This window comes from Macrotis lagotis, chromosome X, assembly GCF_037893015.1.
Source record: "Macrotis lagotis isolate mMagLag1 chromosome X, bilby.v1.9.chrom.fasta, whole genome shotgun sequence".
NCBI classification, from domain to species: Eukaryota; Metazoa; Chordata; class Mammalia; order Peramelemorphia; family Peramelidae; genus Macrotis; species Macrotis lagotis.
In genome coordinates, this window is record NC_133666.1 from 229,010,780 (window position 1) to 229,033,716 (window position 22,937).

A 22,937-nucleotide genomic window follows, 5' to 3' on the forward strand; every position below is an offset into this window, starting at 1 on the left:
GGCCGACCCGGAGAGGCTCGGCTCGGCGCGGCGCGGCGTCTCGCGAGAGTTTCCTTCGTGCCTCGTTGTGGTCGGCGGCTTCCAGGGGCCGCTCGCCCCGCGCCGCCGGGCCCTCCGGGACCGCTCGCCCTCCCGGACCGCCCGGCCCTCCGGGACCCCTCGCCCTCCCGGACCGCCCGGCCCTCCCTCCGCCGCCCGGCATGTATCACAACAGCAGCCAGAAGCGGCACTGGACCTTCTCCAGCGAGGAGCAGCTGGGGCGCCTGCGGGCCGACGCCAACCGCAAGTTCAAATGCAAAGTGGTGGCCAACGGGAAGGTTAGTGACCGCCCGGGGGGGGGGCTGCCGAGGCCCCTCCGCACGGCCCGGGAGTCGCGAAGATCCAGCCCCGGAGCCTCAGTTTACCCACCTGTAAAATGCAGATAACGGTCTCTTTGTCCCGGGGATGTTGTGAGCATCGAAGACACCCGTCCAATACTAAGCGGGCCTTCCCGCGCTGTAGACGTAGTGACTGTCGATTATTTTTGAGACTTCGGAGCACACGCGCCCCCCTCCCCACTCTGCTTTGCCAAACCAAACATTTAAACATTTTATTTTTTTTCCCCTTTAAGGCAGAAACATCGCGCCTTGAGACCCTAAGTGATTTGTTTTGGATTCCCAAATTTTCAAGAATTCTGATTCTCTTCCGGATTTAGGGAGTAGCCCTTGTATTGGGGAGCGTTGGAGATTTTTTTAATATTAACAGTTGCACCTTTTGGGGTTTTTTTTTTTTTAGGTTTTTGCAAGGCAGTGGGGTTAAGCGGCTTGCCCAAGGCCACACAGCTAGGTCATTATTAAGTGTCTGAGGCCAGATTTGAACCCAGGTCCTCCTGACTCCAGGGCAGGTGCTCTATCCACTGCACCACCCAGCGGCCCCAGCAGTTACATCTTTTAAATCGGGGCGGGTCAGTTCTGTGATGGAAGAACTCTGAATCCGAGGTGACATCAGGCTGCCACTGTAGGTTTGTGTGGAACTGGGGAGTATTTAACTTACACAAGTGTAGACCACGGTTGACAAGGCATTCATTACCATTACCATTAGTGAAGATTTTTATGCGGGGCTACATTGGTTTTAGTTTTAGAGCAGGCATCAGTCCCCAAGTATTTAATAGGAAAGTGCTAAGGTTGGGAGAGGTAAAGTAGCTGATGCCCCACCAGAGGAGGCAGCATGTGCAAAAACGTATGTACAAAACCCAACAGGTAATCTTGAAGGGAAGACCTTATTCAGGAGGTCAAGTGACACTCCATCTAAGTTTTTTAAGAAAACAAGATGATTCAGAGTATTTACGTAAGAAGGGAAAACATTCCAAGCATGATCAACAGCTAGTATAAAAACAGTGAGAAACGGCAAAAAGACAACCAAGATGGAGAGACTGAAGTATGATAAGTTAAATCCTAGGATCTCCTTCCCTTCTTTTCAGACATATATAGAGATGTTCACTCTAGATTTCACTGTTACTAGAAGTATTCCACTTCCCTAATTGGAAACTTTCCCCTCTCTAACCATAATCTCCTATCTTTCTATACCTTTTAAAAGCCTCAACCATTTAAAATCTATTTTTTGCCTTCATCAAGTTTTCCAGTCCTTCAGTATTTTCTCAGGTCATTACTTTCTGCTCTGACAATTGGTAATTAAGCTTTTTAAACTCCTCACTCTTTTGATCAAGAATGCCTTGCCTGTTCTGTTGCCATTCAACTCTGAATTCCCTTCATCATTTTACCTCTTCTGTTCCTGTTAAGGAGCTGCTTACCTCAGTTGAAGGAGGAAATCACATCTTTTTTGACTGGGTGTTATTACAAATTCATATTATTCAACCTCAACTGAACCTTCCCTGCCCCAGGGCAGTCATTTTAGTCTTCCATAATTGATTCCTTTCCCCCTCAGAAACTGAAAAAAATTAAGGCCAATTGACAGGAACATCCTCTTCTAAGGACATCTCCCATTTTCCTTCCTTCCTATGGTTTCTGACAAAGAGGTGGCTTTTTTTTGCCTCAAAACATCCTTGATCCTATTCACTTCAGCAGATTGATATCCTCAGTCATCCTTAACCTCTTTAACCTTCTTCAGTCTCTAGTACAGTCAAACATATTCTCTTAGAAAAATCACTAGATCTTCCTTTCATCTCAAGCTATTGTCTAGAATCCTCCATTTTTCATCTTGAAAAAGGTATCCACGTTCATTGTTTTCACATTATTTTTTTTTTGTTAGGTTAAGTGGCTTGCCCAAGGCCACAAAGCTAGGTAATTATTAAGTGTCTGAGGTCGAATTTGAACTCAGGTCCTCCAGACTCCAGGGGTATCCTCTGCGCCACCACCTCTCAGCCTCTTTCCACATTATTGAGCCCTTTGTATTCAGACTTCAAACTTCTTCACTTAATTGAAACTCCAGAAATGCTAATGATCTCAGAATTGTCAAATCTGATGTATTCTTTTCTTAGTTCCAGACCTCACCCTATCAGCTATATCTGGCCTTGTAAACCTCTCTCTTTCCTCCTGGATAGTTATTTCTTCTCTCTCTCTCTCTCCTTCATCCCTTCCCCTGCCTCCAAACTTGAATCATCAATTTCTTATTGGACCATTTCAAACAATTTCCTGGTAACATCTCAAACTTAAACATGTCTAAAACAGAACTCAACTCCTCCTTCCAGTACTACTTCTTCCAAACTTCTCCCATTTCTGTCAGAGGCACAACTATCCTTCCAGTCCCTTAGGTTTGTAATGTCTGCTTTATCCTTGCCTCCTCACTTTTCTCTTAACTTGTGTATCTAATCAGTTGCCAAAGCTTAATGTTTCTACTTTTACATCTCTTGCATCCAACTTCTCTTTACTCACATAGCTCCCACCTTGGTTTAGGCCCTTATCCCCTTTCACAAGAATTACCAAATGGATTGGGTAAGTGAGATGAAGGAGTTGAGGGTAACTATGAGATTGTGAACATGATTGATGGAAAAGATGATAGTACCCTTGGTAGAACTTTGAAAGAAACATGTAGATTTGTGTTTGAGGTGCCTATGAGACATCTAATTTAGAATATCCAGCGGGCAGGTGATTCAGATCTGGAGCTGAACTAAAATCTGGACTGGAAATATACCTCTAGTTGTATTATTCTGCATAGATATGCATCGGAATGGATGAGTGTAGTGATTAGGATACTGTGGACAGGAAGATGTATAAAATGAGATTTCTTTCAGAGACTTCTTTTTAATTTTATTTTAAATTCATGGAATAAAATAAACATTTCTATAACAGTATAATAAAAAAGATGATTGTACATGAAACTGCAAATGTAATATGCACAACTTGCTATTCCTTTCAAATATACAACAAAATTCTCATGGAAATTTCTTTTTTTTTCCATCTCTCTCCCTTACCTGCTCTAGAGATGGTCACCATTAGTTACAAATGGATATATACATATGTAAATTTTTCTATACAATCTTCTATTTATCAATTCTTTCTCTGCATGCAAATAGCATTTTCCTATGTCCTTTAGAGATAGGTATTTATAATAGGCAATTAATTCAGTGATTTCTTAAGATCCTTTCTAGCTTTAATCCTAAATCTTAAACTGTGATTCTATATCTAGTACTCTTTCCACTGTACTGTGTAGCAAAATGATTTGTTGTGAAGGGAGCATGGGTTAGGCATCTTGTTTCATTGTGGTTTGTGCAAAGTTTGATTTTGGTCCTGTAGGACAGAATGCTAGATGTTTTAATTGATTGGTTATTTGGTAAATTTTTTTCTTAAAGGTTTTGGCAAATGATCCAATCTTTCTTGAACCCCATGAAGAATGGATAATCTGCAAATATTATGAGAAAAGACTATTAGACTTCTGCTCCATATTTAAGCCTACAATGCCAAGGTCTGTTGTGGTAAGTTATGGGCAGGAGGGGTGAAGAATACTACTTAAAAATAAGCTTGGTCAAACCAGATAGTTCCTTAACTCTGAACTATCCCAACTCAACCTTATCTAAGTGAATATTATAGTTCTTATTCTCTTGTTTACATAAAATATCATTTCCACATATAATCAATGTTGATGTCATTCTTGGGCTTACCCATAACAGACAGAGTTACAGGTATCATAAATTGACTTTAAACTCTTCCTAAAACCTGAATTCTCTTTTTTTTTTTTCCTCTCAGTATTTAAAGTTTTTTCCTGACTCAGACCATGTTTTCATTCATCTGTGAAAGTTGTAATCCTTTGAAACTATCTTCTACTTAGCATGTATTTATAGAAACCAATTCTTGCTTTTTACAACCCAACCTGGTGGTGTTGTATTCTTGTAACAGGGACCTTCAGACCATAGCTTTTCCCTGCTCTTCTCCCTTTTCCCTCTCCTCATGAAAAGAAAAAAATTTAAATTCCTTATATTTATTTTTTTATATCTGTATCTCCCCAATAGAATACAAGATTTTTTGAATTTTTGTCTTTATCACCTAATATAGTGTGTAGTTTGGAGTGGTTGTTTAATGTATGTTTGTGGAGTAATTGATTAATTTATTTGTCCTTATCAATTAAGAGCTCCTAAATACTTGATTTTGAACAATGAGTAGTCTAATAGGTTGAACCTAATAATAAGTAATCTACTTTTTATTTTTATTATGTTTTTTCAAATTTTATTTATTTAAGGCAATGGGGTTAAGTGACTTGTCCAAGGTCACACAGCTAGGTAATTATTAAGTGTCTGAGACTGGCTTTGAACTTAGGTCCTCCTGACTACAGGGTTGGTGCTGTATCCACTGCGCCACCTAGCTGCCCCCAATGTACTTTTCAAATGGAGAAACTTAAGCACATTGAAACCATGAAACCCTTTGAAAAAGTCAGCATACTTTAGTATTTTAATCTCTTTTATGAACAATGTGCTGTTTCATCAAAATTTATTAAATAAAACTTTTAAAATTCTGGTTCAGAGAAATTTATAGCAAACTTTTTAGATGGCCTTTTGCCTTGAAAGCAGTGAATGTTTTGCTAATATACTATTCCGTATTATTCTTTTCTTTACTGTCTCTGCATATAAGTAGGTAGAAGCATGATACATGAATGATCTTGTGGAGGGATTGTGGATTCCTCAGTAGGAACTTGGAAGAGAAATTTGACTTAGTTTTACGTTTGATAACATCCTCATACTGAAATTTGATGTTATGTAAGATTTTGAAAAATTGGGAATGGATGCACATGTACTTTCTAGTATAAAACTATAATAATAATAATAATAATACTGAATTTAGTGATTTACAGAATTTAATTAGAATCTCAGAGTCCATCCAGTACTTGAAAAAAAATGACCCCCCTACAGCATCTTAACAGATGGTCATCCAGTCCTTTTTTGAAGGCTTCCAGTGATAACAAACCCTCTAATATATAATTTATTTTATTATCTCATTTGATCCCATTGGTTTTGAATGAATACTGAAGAAAAGATCATTACTTTTTCTAGGGTTCAGAGTTTTCACCCCATTACAGCTATAAAATGAAAATAGCAGATGAGCAGACATATGAATATTGTTCAGCTAGTATTTACTAAAGATAGACGAGCAAGAATATATAAATATATATATATATATATATATATATATATATTTAATCTATTTCTGGATTACTTTTACACATTTGGGGAGTTGAAGTAGTGTTGTACAGTTCTTTTCAATTCATTGTGACCTTATGGACTATAGCACAGCCATATAGTCCATGGAGCTTTCTTTCTTTTTTTTTTTTTAATTGTTTTTCCAAATATATGTAATGTAGTTTTTAACCAATCAATTGCTTTTGCAAGGTTTTGAGTTTTACATTTTTCTCCCTCCCTCCCTTCCTTTCCCCCCTCCCCCTGACAGAAAGCAATTTCTGTCTACATTTATATCCATCCTGCATTTGTAAGCATGCTAAACATTCATCCATAGGGTTTTCTTGGCAAAGATACTGGAGAAGTTTGCCATTTTCTTTTTCAGTAGATTAAAACAAACAGGTTTAGTGAGTTGCTCAAGGTCATACAGTAAAGCAAGTGTCTGAGGCCAGATTTGAATTTGGGTCTTCTTGATTCTAGACTATTTTTTAAAGGAGCCAGTCATTGGTACTGGGATCTTTTGGTTATTCAGAGATTTTTGTTGTTATTGTGGCACTGCCTGCATTCCAAATAATTCCAAGTTGATTGAAACCTTAGCTAATTTGTGATATTTTATTAAAAAGGATATCTTAACTGTATATGACTGTATATATATATTTTCTTTAACTTAGGGTACAGCATGTATGTATTTCAAGAGATTTTACCTCAATAACTCAGTGATGGAATATCACCCTCGGATAATAATGTAAGTAATAAACATAGCATCTAAAAATATTTGATTGTTTTAAGAAAAGTTTTTTTTAATGTAAAATTGTCATATAGGCGAGATTAAGTTTTCTAGTATGCAATATTTTTAAAAATTTAAATGTGTGGATTTTTTTCCTTGAAGGCTTACTTGTGCCTTTTTGGCATGCAAAGTAGATGAATTTAACGTGTCCAGTGCACAATTTGTTGGAAATCTTCGGGAGAGCCCTCTTGGACAGGAAAAGGCACTTGAACAAATTTTGGAATATGAACTCTTACTTATTCAGCAACTTAATTTCCACCTTATTGTCCACAATCCTTACCGGCCATTTGAGGGTTTTCTCATTGACTTGAAGGTAAGTCTAATTATTCAGAAGTAAACCAATACAGTGTTCTGTTTGTGATATGGCATTTAATATGAAAAGATAATATTTAGAACTCTTAAAATTACCTTTTACTTAAAAGTATATAAGTAACAATATCACTTAAGTAGGCTTACTTAAGCTATTTGCAAATTAGACTCTCTTTAATTTGGAATCCTTGCAGAGTGTCTATTTTCAACCCCTTCTAAGTTTATATATTAATTAAGAAACATTATCTTGTCATACTATAGGAAAGCTAATAGCCGCAGTGAAAAGAAAGCTGATATTGTATTACATACTGTTTTTCTGTATTATATTATATTACATAGTATATCTGGACTTAACAAAAAGGACCACAAATTACCTCTAAATTTTAGATAATTTAGGTGATGATTTGGCTAATTACCATTTTGCTGTTACTAATAGAACATATTAAGAGGAAACTCCTTTGAATTATTGAAGAGGAATTGTCAAAGGCCTGGGGTTGGCCAAGTTATGAATTTGGGGGATAGTCAGATCCATCAAGCATTAGCTCACTTTAGTGCCTCAACTTGCTGTAATTGAATGTAAGAAATATTTTTTCAGTTCCTCAGGTGTTCTATTTTGACACCCACTATCTTGAAGTAGAAATCCTGTTGGTACTTTTGGTCTCTTGAAGTCAACCTAAGTTTTAGTATTCACAACCAAAAGGAGTTTTGGAGTCATAGATTGACCATGATAGTTGTCTGGCTCTTCAATGAATTTCCTAAAAGTGGTTTTTGTTAACAGTTGAGGATATTTGGCAAGTCTTCATCAATTCAAGATTAATTTTGAATCACTCCTTTTTTAGAGGTCAGCCTTAAGATAATAAAAAGGAATATCATTAGTCTCATTCAGGTGCTCACTTAGCTTGTCTATGTTGGCAGGATGGATAGAGAACTCATCTTGGAGTCAAGAAGATACTGATTCATATCTTTACCTCTGATAATTATTCTTTTGTGTGATTCTGAGCAAAAATTTTATGTCTCAATCTCTTTTTCCCCATCTGAAAAATGAGAATAATAATAATAGGACCTAAATCATTGAGTTGATTTTGAGGATCAAATGACTTCTATAAAATACTTTGCAAACCTTATAGCACTATATATTTCTATACTTTTGTATTTTATATGCCATTGTATTCTTGTTGTCTAGTGTGTGGAGCAGGGGACATTTTATCGAACAAAGAGAGCTGTACCTTTGGTGGATTTTATCCTGCCTTCTCAGTGACTTTTACCTATTCCTTTTAATTTGACACAAGGGAAGGCTAAATGGAAGTAAAGGATTAATTATTTTGCATCTGCCTGGCATTTTCCCTAGTGGCCAGCATAATATCTACCTTTCAGAAGATATCCTCCTATTCAGAAGAAGACAATTTCTCAAATTATTCATCTGTTCTAGATAAAATATTTTACATATATTACATATTGGCCTTTTTTCTGCCTTGGGGAATAATAATGTAGGAAGCTGACAACCTGCTAAAACATTTACCGATCTTACTGATTTGCTTTTTGCTATTTTCTAATAGAACATACAGCTTTACATGAGAAATTTATCAAATTGCTTATCATTATTAAGCACAAAATATTGATTTTCCTTTTAATATAATTTAAAACAAACTGTTTAATCCCTACTCTTTTATTTTTAGACTCGTTATCCACTACTAGAGAACCCAGAAGTTTTAAGGAAAACAGCTGATGACTTTCTTAATAGAATTGCTTTGACAGATGCTTACCTTTTATATACACCTTCACAGATTGCTCTAACTACCATTCTATCCAGTGCCTCCAGGGCTGGAATTAACATGGAAAGGTATAATTTCATTTTATATTTTAGTTATACCCTTTGTCGTTTTATTTACCACTTATGGAGCCCTGGTTTTTTGTTTGTTTTTAGTAAAGTGCCGTTTTATAGTATATAGAAATTTTCAAAAAGTGGAAGACAAGTAAGTGAATCTTTTTCCAAAATTATCCAAAGATAAAAAAATATTCTGGGGCGGCTAGGTGGCTCAGTGGATAGAGCACCGGCCCTGGAGTCAGGAGTACTTGAGTTCAAATCCGACCTCAGACAATAATTACCTAGCTGTGTGGCCTTGGGCAAGCCACTTAACCCCATTGCCTTGCAGAAAAACTTAAAAAAAAAAATTCTTTGATCCATGATAATTCATTCCTAGCTAAAGATTGGTATTGTTAAAAATGATTTTTCAAAGACTTTTACAGCTCTTTGATATGGCATGTGTAAAAATTTTTTCACTCTATTTAGAGTTTTAGGAGTGGCATGGCATGTATTAAATGGTAGTAGCCATATGTAGATTATATAGAGGCAGCTGGGTTGCACAGTAGAAAGAGTGGTGGGCCTTTAGACAGAAAGACATGACTTCAAATCCTTTAGACACTTCATAGCTGTGCAACCTTAGGCAAGGCACTCCACCTCTCTGCCTCTGTTTCCATATCTATAAAATTAGGATAATAATAGCACCTGGTACCCCAGGACTGTTGTGAACATCAAAAGAAATAATAATTATAAAATGCTAATATAATACCTGGAACATAGTCACTTTATAAATGTTAGTTATTATTATATTAATCTGAGAATAAGTAAATTCAAAGGGAACTGATGGGAGTTTGAACTGACCAAGTGTAACTACATTTTCAATGTTTCACATTAGCATTCCCACATCTCTGCAAAGAAAGGAGAAAAGTATATCATTTCTTTTTAAGGATAAATCTGTTCATTCTAATTATATAGCATTGTTTCATGGTTTTTGTTTTTAATTTTTGGTGATTCTGTCAACATTGCTGTGATCACTGCATATACATATATATACATATATATATATATATACACACATATTTGGTGATTCTGTCAACATTGCTGTGATCACTGCATATATATATGTGTGTGTATATATATATATATATATATATATATATATATATATATATATATATATATATTTGGTTATTCTGTCAACATTGCTGTGATCACTGCGTGTGTGTGTTTGTGTGTGTGTGTGTGTGTGTGTGTGTAGTTTTCCTGTTTCTTCTCATTTTACAATTACTTTTCTGTTCATGTCTTTTTTCCTTGTTTGTTTTTGCAAGGCAATGGGGTTAAGAGATTTGCCAAAGGTCACACAGCTGGGTAATTAGTAAGTGTCTGAGGCTGGATTTGAACTCAAGTCCTCCTTACTTCAGGGCCAGTACTCTATCCACTGAGCTACCTAGCTGCCTCTGGTTCAAGTCTTTCCATGTTACTTTGAATTCTTATCCATCATTTCTTATGGTGTTATTAGTAAAATTATATTTATATTATATCCATTTCCCAGTCAGTGACCATCTGTTTTGTTGCATTTTTTTGTTACTTCAGTAAGTATACTTGTGAAAATTTTGGTATATATGGGACCTTTTTTTCTGTCTTTGACCTCCTTCAGGTACATACCTATCAGTGGGATTTTTAGATAAAAGGGTATGGACATTTTAGTCCTTTCCTTTACCTAATTCTAGGCAAATGACTTTGCAAGATGTTTGGAGCATTTCTGAAGCTCCTCCAGAAGTATGGTAGTGTGCCTGTCTTTCTGCAACCTTTCCAACACTGTTTCCATCTTGTGTTAGATTTACTGAATAGGCAAGATCAAACCTCTGTGATGTTGTAATTTGCCTTTCTCCTGTTGTTAGTGGTTTGAAACTACTTTAAATGACTGTTGTAGTTCTCATTTCTTTTGAGAATTGTTTATATCCCCTCACCATTCATTTAGTTAGCTACCTATCTGTATTGATCTCAAACTCTTAACAAAAGATATTTGATGTAAAGGTTTTCTCCTCCATTAATAGCTTTTCTTTCTATCCTTGTTGCTTTGATTTTTGTTGATGCAGCTTTTCCATTTTCAATAATCAATTTCTATTTTATCTTTTATGATTACTTTGTCCTTGGTCAAGAACTCTTACTATAGATGTTAGAGATACTTGATTTGGTTCTCTTAAATTTTTATGGTGCAGTCTCTAATATTTAGGTCATTTGTCCATTTTGAACTTACTGTGGTATGTGGGTTAAGTTGTTGGTTTTTATGGTGCTTCTCTACAGGATATGTTCATCTGAACTTTCAATTCTGCTACTCAGTGCCATATAGAATTTGGAAGAAAAATTCTGTGTTATAATCTTTTTTAAATATCCAGCAAAAGTATGGAAAACTTTAAAAAATTATTTAGTTTACAGAGTTTATGGCAGAAAATTATATACAAAAATATTCTAGTTACTTTTCTCATTCCTTTCTTTTATACTTTTTTTTTTCCTTTTATACTCTATTCATGCTGCTGGCCCATCATTTGTTTTTTCATTCTTCCTGTTACGTTGTTCAGGTATCCATTTATTCTTTTTTTAGTCTGCTTTCTGTACTTTTTTGCTTAGCTATTTTTATGGTTTTATCTTTAAAAGCTACAACTTGATAATTTTTTTCAAAATTATAATTGATGTTTGATTGTAAATCATGAAAAAATTCTAATTAGCCTTTTCCTAAGTAAAAAAAAAAATTGAAGTTCCAAGTGAGATTATGTTAAGTAGGTGTTTTTATCATTTTCATATTGTTAACAGAGTATTATACCTTTAACCTTGAATGTTATGGTAAAATTATGTCTCTGGCCACTGACATACATAATTCACTATACATACATATACCTATGCTTATATATATAAAATAGATTTCTTTGGGTGAATGAAAACTCAGAAGACAAGTAGGTATATTAAAGAGGGCAAAGGGGATTATGAAACAATATTGTTTTATAAATAGTGTTCCTTTTTTTGTTAAGATTTATAAAATATAAAAATTGGTTTTAAACAGTTAATAGTATATTAGTTCATTTGGTAAAGTGTGGGTAGAGATATAGCCCTGGTGTCAGGAAATCGTTGGTTAAGTCTGGCTGCTGATAAATGCTGGACAGGTCACTTTTCTTTGTTCTAGACAACTAAAGACTAAACATATAAGTTGCCAATCTACATTGTGGAAAGAATTTCCAGACTAGGAATTTCCCTCATCCTGATGAAATGACAGTGTTTTCAGAAAATCTTAAGTCCATGATAATCCTGGTGCATCTTAATTCTATCTCATAATATTTTGGTTATTATTATTATAATGCTGCAGTCTTTTTGTTTTCAAAAAACAGAAATTGATTTCTTGCAGTTGTTATAAATCTTTAAAATATTAGGAGCTATAGCAACATAAGTTTTCTGATATTTCAAATATCATAGCATAATTAAAATTAGGACAGAAAAATGATACTTTCCCATCAAGAATGTGACAGAAAAATTTGCCTCTCACGTGTATATGTTCTTCTATTCAGTAATAGTTGCAAATTATTAACAAAAAGATTCGTCTGTAATTTTATCTTTTTTTTTCCTTTTTTCAAGTTACTTATCAGAAAGTCTTATGCTAAAAGAGAATCGAACCTGTTTGTCACAGTTATTAGAGACAATGAAATGTAAGTAAAGCAGATTTTTGAGGAAATACTTGTTGCAATATGGTATTTTTCTGTTAATCTTAATTTAATTTAATTTTTCTTAAGGCACTATGTACATATTTCCTGAAAAATTATATAGATTTGTAATTATAATATGCAGGCAGAAATTGTATATTTGTGGCAAACAAAAGGCACATAAAAACTGACACTTTTTATTATAGGTAATAAATATGCCATTCACCCTGGCAATTGTACATGCCAAGGGCAGCTAAGTGGCATGGTGGATAGAATACCAGCCCTGGAGTCAGGAAGACCTGAGTTCAAATCCTGCCTCAGACACTTAATTACCTAGCTGTGTGGCCTTGGGCAAGTCACTTAATCCCACTGCTTTGCAAAAACCAAGAAATTGTACATGATGAAAATAATACTATTGGCATACCCTGTATATGTTATGTTTAAGATAAATTTTAGTTTATAGAAATTCATAGAAATTAAAATCTTAGAATTCAGAGGGATCTTCAATGTTTTCATGTACCTGTACATGAGTCCCTTTTATAGTTCCCCAAGAAGTAGACATCTAGTCCCCAGCTTTTCCATTTTCAATAATCAGTTTCTATTTTATCTTTTATGATTACTTTGATCTTTGGTCAAGAACTCTTACTATAGATGTTAGAAATACTTGATTCGGTTCTCTTAAATTTTTATGGGGCAGCTAGGTGGCGCAGTGAAAGGCGGCTAGGTGGCACAGTGGATAAAGCACTGGCCCTGGAGTCAGGAGTACCTGGGTTCAAATCCGGTCTCAGACACTTAATAATTACCTAGCTGTGTGGCCTTGGGCAAGCCACTTAACCCCATTTGCTTTGCAAAAACCGAAAAAAAAACAAAAAAAAATTTATGGTACGATATCTAATAGTCTCTGAACGTTTTACCAGTCAACAGTAGGATGATATGGCAGCAAGCAAAATCACGCTGTCTTGGACAGCATTAAAAAAAAGCTGAGCTTTCAGGAGTAAGATTGTAGTCTAATCAAACCAAATTTGTAGAAAGACAAAAACGTAGCTGCTCCTGGACAAAAGGAGCTTACATTAAAATATCATTAGTTTTTTGACTGCCATGTCACACTTATAATTCATAATTAGACTTTCCATTCCCTGAAACTCCTAGGTTTGAGAAAGATGGTGATAAGCTAGAGAATTTTTAGAGCAGGGAAGCCAGGATGGCAGAGGTCTTTGGGTCATTTGAAGTATCTGTTGAAGAAGCTTGAGGATATGAAGCTGGGAGAAGAGATCTGATAGCCTGTGTTAAAGTACTTGAAGGGCTGTTCTGTTAGATTCCAAGGCCCAAAACTAGTATCAGTGAGTGAAAATTGCAACAAGGCATATTTAGGATCAATGTCAGAAACAATTTGCTAGAACTCCAAACTATTAAGGAGAGGAAATGAGTTGCCTTGGGAGCTGGTGGGCTTCCCTTCACTGGAGGCCTTTTAGCAGAGGCTGGATGACCAAGTATTGGATTATTGTAGTATTCTTTTTCAGATAGTGATAGGATTAGATGACTATTGCTATTCCTGTAAAATTCTCTGATAAATACTTTAAGGTGCAAATTATGTTTTCTCTTTCCTAGGCTTAGCATTCTTATGTGGCATGATCTCCACCATGAACAAATTCTTCCTAAAATTTGAACCTTGAAATCAAACATATACTCTGAGTAGGGAGGCCTAGAGTAAGACTATCTCTTCCTTCTAAATACTTTATCTGTCTCAATAAATCATAATAATTCAATAGGCATTCAAGGTACTATGAATTGCCCGGCAATGTGCTGGATGCTGAAGATAGACAAAAAACGAAACTGCCCCTGGCCAAAAGGAGCTTACGTTAAAATCTCATTAGTTTTTTGACTGCCATGTCACACTTATAATTCATAATTGGATTTTCCATTCCCTGAAACTCCTAGGTCTTTTTACAGATTTCTTGTCTAAAGGTGCTTCCTTCATCGGTACTTGTGTTAACCTTTATGTCTGTGAAATAGCATTTTAATAGTTTTAACCCAGTGCTCTAGACTGCCTAAATCTTTTAAATGTCTGTCATCCATAGTATCAACTGTCTCCTAATTTTGTATATTATATAGATATAGATATTTATTTAATCTTCAACCAAATTATTGATTAAACTATTTGGCCAAAAGTAGAGATCCCTGTAACCTTCCACTTTGAGATTTTCTTTCAAACTGCCATTGACCCATTTTACTATTTAGTAGGTAGCATGAGAGACTTTGCTAAATGCCTTGCTGAAATCTGGGCAAAATAGGTCTGTTAGGGGAAAAGAGAAGTCCTTGTATTCAAACTTTCTATCCCTTCCTTGTCCGAGTAACTTTTCTTATTATTAAAGAGTTTGGGAAACTTAATTCAGCTGATTTTCAGAAGAAACAAGGCTGATTTTAGACCCTATTTGCTTACTCCTCCACTAATAGACATTTAGAAGGATAGCAGTGACCATTAGAAGTCTCTTCTATTGGCAGGGAACCCTCCTCCTTGCACACCTGAGTCTTCCTAAATCCAGGAGTGACTCATGTAGATAGAACAATTGAGAATTGGATAAGAAATTAAAAAAGCTTTATTTATTCATTCAGCTTTACTGAAGGCCTGCTGTGTTCAAATACTGTCTAGATGTGAGGTATGTTGGGCATCTCAAAGTGAATATGAGATATTGTGAATGGAAGGAGAGGAATAATTGACCCTACCTGGAATCATCCAGATGTAGCTTCTAGTTCCAGTTCTGCTGAATGGAAAATTCTTTTAAACTTGGGTAAATTAGTCCTCTCTGAATCTGTTTCTTCATCTGAAATTAAAGGTCTTAGACTAGAAAAGTTCCTGCTCAAAAAAAATGAATATTCAAAATTTTTTATATTCAGTAACCCCAGAATTAGCAAATATTGATTAAAATTGCTTACTATGCTCTAGATCCTGAGATAGAAAGTTAAAAAAGAGTAGACCATATCCCTGTGCAATGTTTAAGTAGAGGTGAGATAGCTGTAATTGATACTGTGACCTAAATGCACTGGAGAATTATAAAAGTCCAAAGGGGAACTAGCAGTTAACTGATACTGGGGATAAAACAAATTGATTCATTTAACAAACATAAGTACTTTACCATGTGGCATCAGATAAACAAAGAGAAAAGAAATACCCCCTACCTTCAAGATGTTTATCAGATAATTAATTTAAGAAGTTAGAAAAGGGAATAAGCACTAATACCTAAAAGGTATTCCAATGGGTAGAGATAATAAGGAGTGTATTATTAGACAAGGGGAACAACTCATTTCATTATATAGAGGAAAAAAGATGGAATATCAACATCAGGGAACAGTTTGACTAGACAGTATCTTAAAGGGAATAATAAAGTTGTGAAGGTAGAAGACAGATTGTGAGGACCTCAGAGCCAGGGAGCTACAAAAGAACATTTTTGATCTTGTAGCAGTATGGGCCTAGAATTTGTAGTGAACCAGTTGACATTTACATGACTTTTTCCTTCAATTAGGTTAGACTAGAGAAGTGGGGGGTGGATTAAAAAATATTAGGAATCAAGAATGGGGGGGTGGGATGAGTAGTACATAATTAATCTAATTCTGGAATCAGTTTTCTGAAAAGGGGAAAGGGAGGCTAGAATGTAGATGGAAAGACTAGAGGTCATGGTGACAATTAAGAATAAGTTTAGGAGCATTGAAAATAGTGATAGAAAAAACCAATAGATCGTGATCATCAAGGAGATTTTGAGTTCAAGGAAAAAAGGTCTGAGAGTGATGGTCAGGTTGAGTCTGTGCCCAGTCCATCAGACTTGAATAACAAGTTTCTCAGACGAAGTCCTTAAATTTTTTAAATTTAAAATTGATTCAAAGTGGATATTAGTATGTTATTGTTGGCATCTGTAAAGCCCTGTGTCTCTGAGAATGTTATATAATTATTGATTTAATTTTAACCCTTGTACGTAAATCAAGTTACCAATTAGTCATTTTAATGCCTTGGTTGAGATTGGCACTTTTATCAAGATTGGTAAAATTAAGTTGTAGGTCTTTAGTTATACCACTAGAGGGTTCATTATGAAAATGAACTATGATTTTAATTCTATAGATTTAGGCATCATTGTAAAATTGAAAAGGAACTTGGATAATTAGACCAACATTTTCCTTTTAGAGAGAAAGGGAACAGAATTTTGTTGTTCTAAAATGTCTATATTTTTCATGCCAGATATATCTTAAAAAATAGAAACCATGTATTAAACTTGTGACAATACAGTATGTTCTTTGAAATATAACTTGTTTTAAATTTATAAGCATATATATATATATATATATGTGTATGTATGTATGTACATATACACATACATACAAACAATCAGGTCAAAAATTGTTATCCTAGAGTGTTCCAAGTTCATATAGTAATTGAATGTTTTGTTAAATAAATGGATGATTAATTAAAAGAAATGATTTTGGAACACCGAAACTGGATATAGGCCCAAGGGTGCTTCCAAACAACAAATTCTTAAGGGATTTATGTAATTCTACCCCCCCCCCCCAGAGTCTACTTAGCAATGGAAAAGAATTTGATTACCCCACAAGAGTTATTTGCCTTTATTCTAAAATGTATTGGGGGAGGAAATTTAGTAATCATATAACTCCTGAAAATTACTTCCTTTTAGTTAAAAGTAGGGCACATTCTTCTTCCATTTCTTTGGGGAAAAGAACCCTCTTCAGATTTTCAACTGTGTACAGTGTATAATACTGAACTAGGATGCTGATATTTTCTATGCAAAGATAGTTGTGCTTCATCCTCTCAGTAGAGTATGTGCTTTGATTTCTCTTTCCAAATGTAGTAGTAAGTTTGTATTGATCCTTTTACTCATTCTATAAAGTCTTTCCAAAATAACCTGTCAGTGTTAGGGGTGCAATCTGTAGTGGTGAAACAAAGAATAGTAATTAAAAGCGGAAGGGACTTTAGATTGGAGATGCATTTGTTCTAGATTTTATCCACTTCCCTTATTTTATAGGAATACCCAGAAAAATAACATGTCCAAGGGCCATGCAGCTAGTTAAGAACAAAGAGACAAACAGAATTCAGGACTCCTGATTTCATTCTCTCCTGCACCTTGTGATTTTTGTGCATCTTTTACCTGTACGGTTGGTAGACAAATATTAAAACTTATTGTTTCTACCTTCAGCTATCTTTTGGGTCATTCTTAGATTCTTGAGTAGAGCTGGAAAAGAACAGCCTTTACTTAGCTCATGAAGTTCTTGTATATTGAGTCAAGAGCTTCAAACCAAAGAAATGTCAACAGGAAATGAGATGAGTATTGGGGAGTGGGGCAAAGAGCATGGATTCTCCAACGTGTTGCTTTCATAGGACAGGTTTAGACTCATAATTTAGCACGAACTATAAAACAGTACCAAATGTAGTATGTGTACATACCTATATGAGTGTTATATATAATATAAATTATATATTAATTTTAATTCTACTTGAATTATTTAATGATAGTTGCCATTTCAGGATATGATGTGACAAATATTAGGATGTTATTTATTGGATTTTGATAAAGTATAAGAAGTTATTTCAGCTTTTAGTTTTGAAAGCATGAGATATTATGGAAACAAACATTTTCTTTGAAAGATTTTTCCCATTTTTCTCAATTCTGACATTGAGCATTTTTATGTTTAAATTAAATGCTTTCATATCTTCATAGGCATGAAAACCTTAGTAAAGAAGTATGAACCACCAAGGCCTGAGGAAGTCACTGCCATAAAACAGAAACTAGAGAAGTGTCACAGTGCTGAACTGGCATTTACAATAAATGTGTAAGTCAATATGATATTTATCAGGAACATTAAACATTTGAGTACCTCTTTATGCCTCAAAGTAGTCATTTCTATTTAAATGTATACATTAAATTTTTTTTTTATAAATTGATAACACATAGGCCAGGGTATGATTATGTTGTAGTTCATAGGTCTTCTGTAATCTTTTTATATTCACTAGAGGTTGTGATACAGAGATAGTACCATTCAACATATCATTTTTATTGGGAAGGAATATGGTAAAGTTGTACCAAAACCAAGAAATTCTGCAAATGTTTTCGTTGTTGTTGAAAGAGGGGGAGAAATAATGGGAGTGTCTGTCATTGATCTGAATGTTGAGTTTTAAAGTCCGCTGTTGGTGCTTGATCCTTTCAAAATGAAGAATCTTTTCAAACATTACTTTGTCACTGTAGAAGAAGGTCAGATAAGTATGGGTGATTGGTTTGGGGCTGGGAATAAAAAGATTCTAATAAAATCTGCTGAGACATATTTCTGAAATATTTTAGATGGAATTCTTTATTATAGAGATTAAAATTTCAATTTAACTACAATCTTTGTTGAATTTAAATCACTTAATTTTGAAGTTTTTTGGGTTCTTGATCACAGTAGTCGTAATAAATATTTACTACATGGATAATTACTGATGGAAATATTGATGAATGGTAGGAGTAATGCTAATCTCAGATCACATTTTTAAGATTGACCTTTATGCACTGTGTAGTAGTACAAATTGATGATACATTAAAATACATACATATCTTTAGTTACAAGTTATACAAAAATTCTTAATTCATCTGTAGGTTATCTCTTCTGCTTTTTAATGGCAAGAAAAAAATTATTTGTAGGATTGCATAGCACCTGTCCCTTTTATGTTTTAATGGGCTCAAATAGCTTTGCTCTTAGCTACTCTTATGTTAGTCATCTTAGCCTGTAGAACTGAATTGACTGTCCTCTAAAACACCTAATATGTAATGCACTTTTTTTTTATCCTCCATGCTTTACTTTTTTATGTTTCTGGAAGGATTGTGCATTTTATTCATAGAACACAATGGGACAAGACATGTTAGTTTATCTTACTGAAACTAAGTCTTTTTCCTTTAATTCAGAAAGAAAAGGAAGGGTTATGAAGATGATGAGTATGTCTCAAAGAAATCTAAGCTGGAAGAGGTGAGTATATTTCTTTTGTAGAATTGATACCCTAAAAATAGTGACTTTCATTAAATAACATAAGTGTTCATGCTCTGTGGTTCTGGCAACCTGGCAAAGCCCAAATAACTGCAAGCAGATTTGGGAAAGGTATGTGCTTATTTTTAAAATTTTTATTTAAATTTTTTTTATTCTGAATTTAATGAACAACCCAAATACTCCATCCTCCCCCCCCCCAAAAGAGGAAAGAACATTTCTAAAGACAAAGTAGAATAGGAAAAGTGGATTATATGTAAAACCATGAATCTATTTACAACTTGCTTTTTTGTAAAAGTACTTGATAAATTCACCACGTTACTTTCAAAGCTGTCCTTGTCTCCTTCCTTGGTAATACCCTGCACTTCTCTGCATTTACAAAATGCTTCACTGACTATTTTTCATCTCCATAAAAAAAAAAGTCTTTGGAACAAATAAGCATGGGCAAACAAAACAAATTTACACATCTGCCAAAAACAATGTTACTGCAAGAGAATCTTGGCCTCAGTTGTACACAATCTGAAGAAACTGCCTAGGATTGATTTTTTAACAAATGTTAGTAATTAAATACAGCTGATAATTGTGCTGATTTTCTTCTAAACAGAGTTGGGTACTTTGTTTGAAAAACTGGCCTGGGAGTCAGGAGGACAGGAGTTCGATTCCAGCCTCAGACACTTGACACTTACTAGTTATATGAACTTGTCACTTAACTCAAGACTGCCTTGCATCCAGGGCTATCTCTAGTTGTCCTGATTCATATCTGGCCACTGGATCCAGACAGCTCTGGAAAGAGTGAGGTTGGTGACTTAGCACAACACCCCCTCACTCAAATCTAATTCACATGCTTATCTTGGCATCACCTCATTAATATCCCGGTCTTCTTTGAGAATGAAGGACAAAGGAAAACAACCTATTACATATGTAAAACAGGTAACATTCTGCTTAGTCCAACTCCCTAGACTTAGGAAATCACAGGTCCAGTACCAAAAAATATCGTTCCATTGAATTTGATTTTTTAAAAAAATCTGAACATATAATTTGATTAGTATGGGGAACTCTAGTGAGAAAACTCCTACAATTGTAGTTCAGCACTTATTTAGTAACTTAAGACTTTAGAGGTGCTTGAAACACTTAAAAGATTAAGTGTCTTGCCTAGGATCATACAGCTAGGGGCTGGATATGAATTAGTTTTTCCTGATTCCAAATCGAACACTTTTTCCTATTTTACCATGTCCCCTAATTGTCTCTTAAATTGTGGTTCATTCTGACTCACCAAAAACAGAGATAAATGTAATAGGTGATATAAACTCTGTTCTTAAGGTTATGATCAGATGGGTTGGAGAGACATTGCTAAGTTAGGATAACAAAGAATTATCAAGAAGTTAGATGTGGAATGAGGCAGAAGAGAGACTGGGTTTAGAAAGAATTGGTTAGATGGTGTTATGGTAAGATTATGGCAAGGGTCAGATTTTTATGGGGAAAAAGCTGAATTTGAGGTAGTTGACGGTACTTTAACAAGTAGATGGAGAAGAGAGACTGGAGTTTTGGGTTGAATTTTGGAGTGGATAAGATAGATGTAAGTGTTATAGGCATAAAGGGAACTGAAGCCTTGGAAACAGATAAGGTCAGGAAGAGAAACAGAGAAAGTTGTTGAGGGCCTAGGACAAAACCTTAGGAAACACCTACATTTGGCAGAGTAAGAGGGAAATACAGATCCACTAATGGAAGAGTAATAATAATAATAATAGAGTAAGAAAAGCCATAATAGTACAATATCAAAAAGGCCAAGAAAGACACCAAGAAAGAAGAAATAATAATCAGCGTCATGTCATGTGCCAAACTAAAGGGATGAGTGGGGGAGGTTAAGGTAATGGTAAGGAGATGGATTTTCTTAGGAATCTAGAAGAAAACATGGGGTGGATAGTTACCAGTGAGAGTTTGTAGTTAGGTGAACTTGGTAGTTACTGATTCGTGGGAACCTGTCATTATTAATGGTTTGATTTCTGGAACCTGTGCTTTTCTCTGTGCCTATAATGACTTAGATTAAGGCTTAGACTAAATATCAATTTGCCGATGACCTAATAATTTTGTTTCTTATGCTCTCTTCCTTTCAGGAAGAATGGACTGATGATGATCTTCTAGATTCCTTATAACTTGATGGCTGTTACCAAAAGCATTTTGTTGGACTATTTAAAATTAACTCTTTATGTTCTGAGTTATAAAGTTTACTACTTCCCTAAGAGATGGAGTCTCTTTACCTTGGATCCATGTACAGTGAAAATAATTCCTTTCATTAAACTTTTTCTATTTATGGTACTTTTTCATTGCCTCTTTCTTTGAGATAGGAGTTTTCTATGAAGTGCAATACTTCCAAAGTTCAAGCATATGTTTTTAGCTATCTTCAAAGATAATAAATTTAAGCTGTAGTTTACATAGCATACAGTTTCTCAAAGTCAGAAAAATGTTTTAAAATGGGCTACATGGGGGTGGCTAAGTGGCACAGTGGATAGAGCACTGGCCCTAGAGTCAGGAGTATCTGAGTTCAAATCCAGCCTCAGACACTTAACAATTACCTAGCTGTGTGGCCTTGGGCAAGCCACTTAACCCCATTGCCTAGCAAAAACTAATAAAATGGGCTACATGAAATACTACCTGTATTCAGAAACGAAATCTGCAAAGTAAAGGCTAAGTCAAGATTATCATTAAAAACTGGCAGTGTTCTGCCTGCTAAGCATCTCAGAGATGTAGAGCTGATATCCACTGAATAAAGTAATGATTTATCTAGGTTTGGATATAGGTTAGCTCAGGTTTATAGATACTGAGATAAAACAATCAGACTCAGAGGTAATAATGAGTAAAGGAGAAGGAATACTAAACTGGAGTCATGGAAGCTGATTTCAAATTTCATTTCTTTCACTCATCTTGTCCTGTCCATGGAAAGGATGATTCCCAGGGGATCTCGGTTTCCTCATCTCTAACATGAGAATTATCCTAGATGACCTCCGAGGAACCTTGAGTTGTAGAGACATTAGCAGAAATCTAAGATTAATAAAACCCAGTTTTTAAATGGGCAGCTTGGTGGTGCAATGGAGAGTGCTGGGTCTAAAGTTAGGAAGATTCATCCGAGTTCAAATTTGACTTCAGGTACTTAATAGGTATGTAATCCTGGGCAAGTCGCTTAACCCTGTTTGCCTTAATTTCCTCATCTGTAAGATGAGCTGGAGAAAGAAATGGCAAACCACTCTAGTTAATCAGCCAAGAAAACTCCAAATGGGATCACTGTCAGACATGACCAAACAAAAAAGTTTTTATATAAAATAACCCTTAGATGATAAAATTATACTACTTAATTTGAAAAACAATTTAAGTTTTGGATATTTATCTTACAGATCTTATTTTGTGGTTTCAACTTTTCCTATCCCATAAACAAAAAAGGTCAAACACCCTTTCCATTTGTGAGCGTACTGTTTATGACTGTCTCTTATAAGATGATCATTATCTCTTTAATAATAAAGATTCTTGGCAAAATTCTAGAGTGTAAGTCCCTGGCCTATAATTAGATGTATAATATCTATATATTGCAATACATAACCTTTTAAAAGAAAAGAAACATTTGTCCTTATGAAGAATTCTTTAGTGTCTCTTCCTGGCCATATTCATTGCCCTTTCCAAATCCAAGTCTTATTTTCCTTTGGCAGATAAACACAAATTAAGATTTGAGTAGCTTGGATA

At 35.0% G+C, this 22,937-nt stretch overlaps 1 protein-coding gene across 1 annotated transcript; it reads left to right on the forward strand.

Annotated features, from left to right (window-relative positions):
* LOC141503272 (cyclin-H) lies at positions 1–21,516 on the forward strand. The gene is made up of 9 exons (XM_074208478.1): positions 1–317; positions 3,788–3,910; positions 6,274–6,347; positions 6,492–6,702; positions 8,375–8,538; positions 12,127–12,197; positions 17,912–18,023; positions 19,130–19,190; positions 21,320–21,516. Exons 1-9 carry the CDS (start codon positions 201–203, stop codon positions 21,356–21,358), a joined length of 972 nt encoding a protein of 323 aa, XP_074064579.1. The 5' UTR covers positions 1–200; the 3' UTR covers positions 21,359–21,516.
* Positions 21,517–22,937: the final 1,421 nt, after the last annotated feature.

Excerpts from the sequence above, each read along its gene's own strand:
- LOC141503272 (XM_074208478.1), top strand. The coding sequence starts at position 201 with ATGTATCACAACAGCAGCCAGAAGCGGCACTGGACCTTCTCCAGCGAG. Across the intron at positions 6,348-6,491 it reads TATCACCCTCGGATAATAAT|GCTTACTTGTGCCTTTTTGG; the intron begins GTAAGTAATAAA and ends TTTTCCTTGAAG. Across the intron at positions 6,703-8,374 it reads GTTTTCTCATTGACTTGAAG|ACTCGTTATCCACTACTAGA; the intron begins GTAAGTCTAATT and ends TTTTATTTTTAG.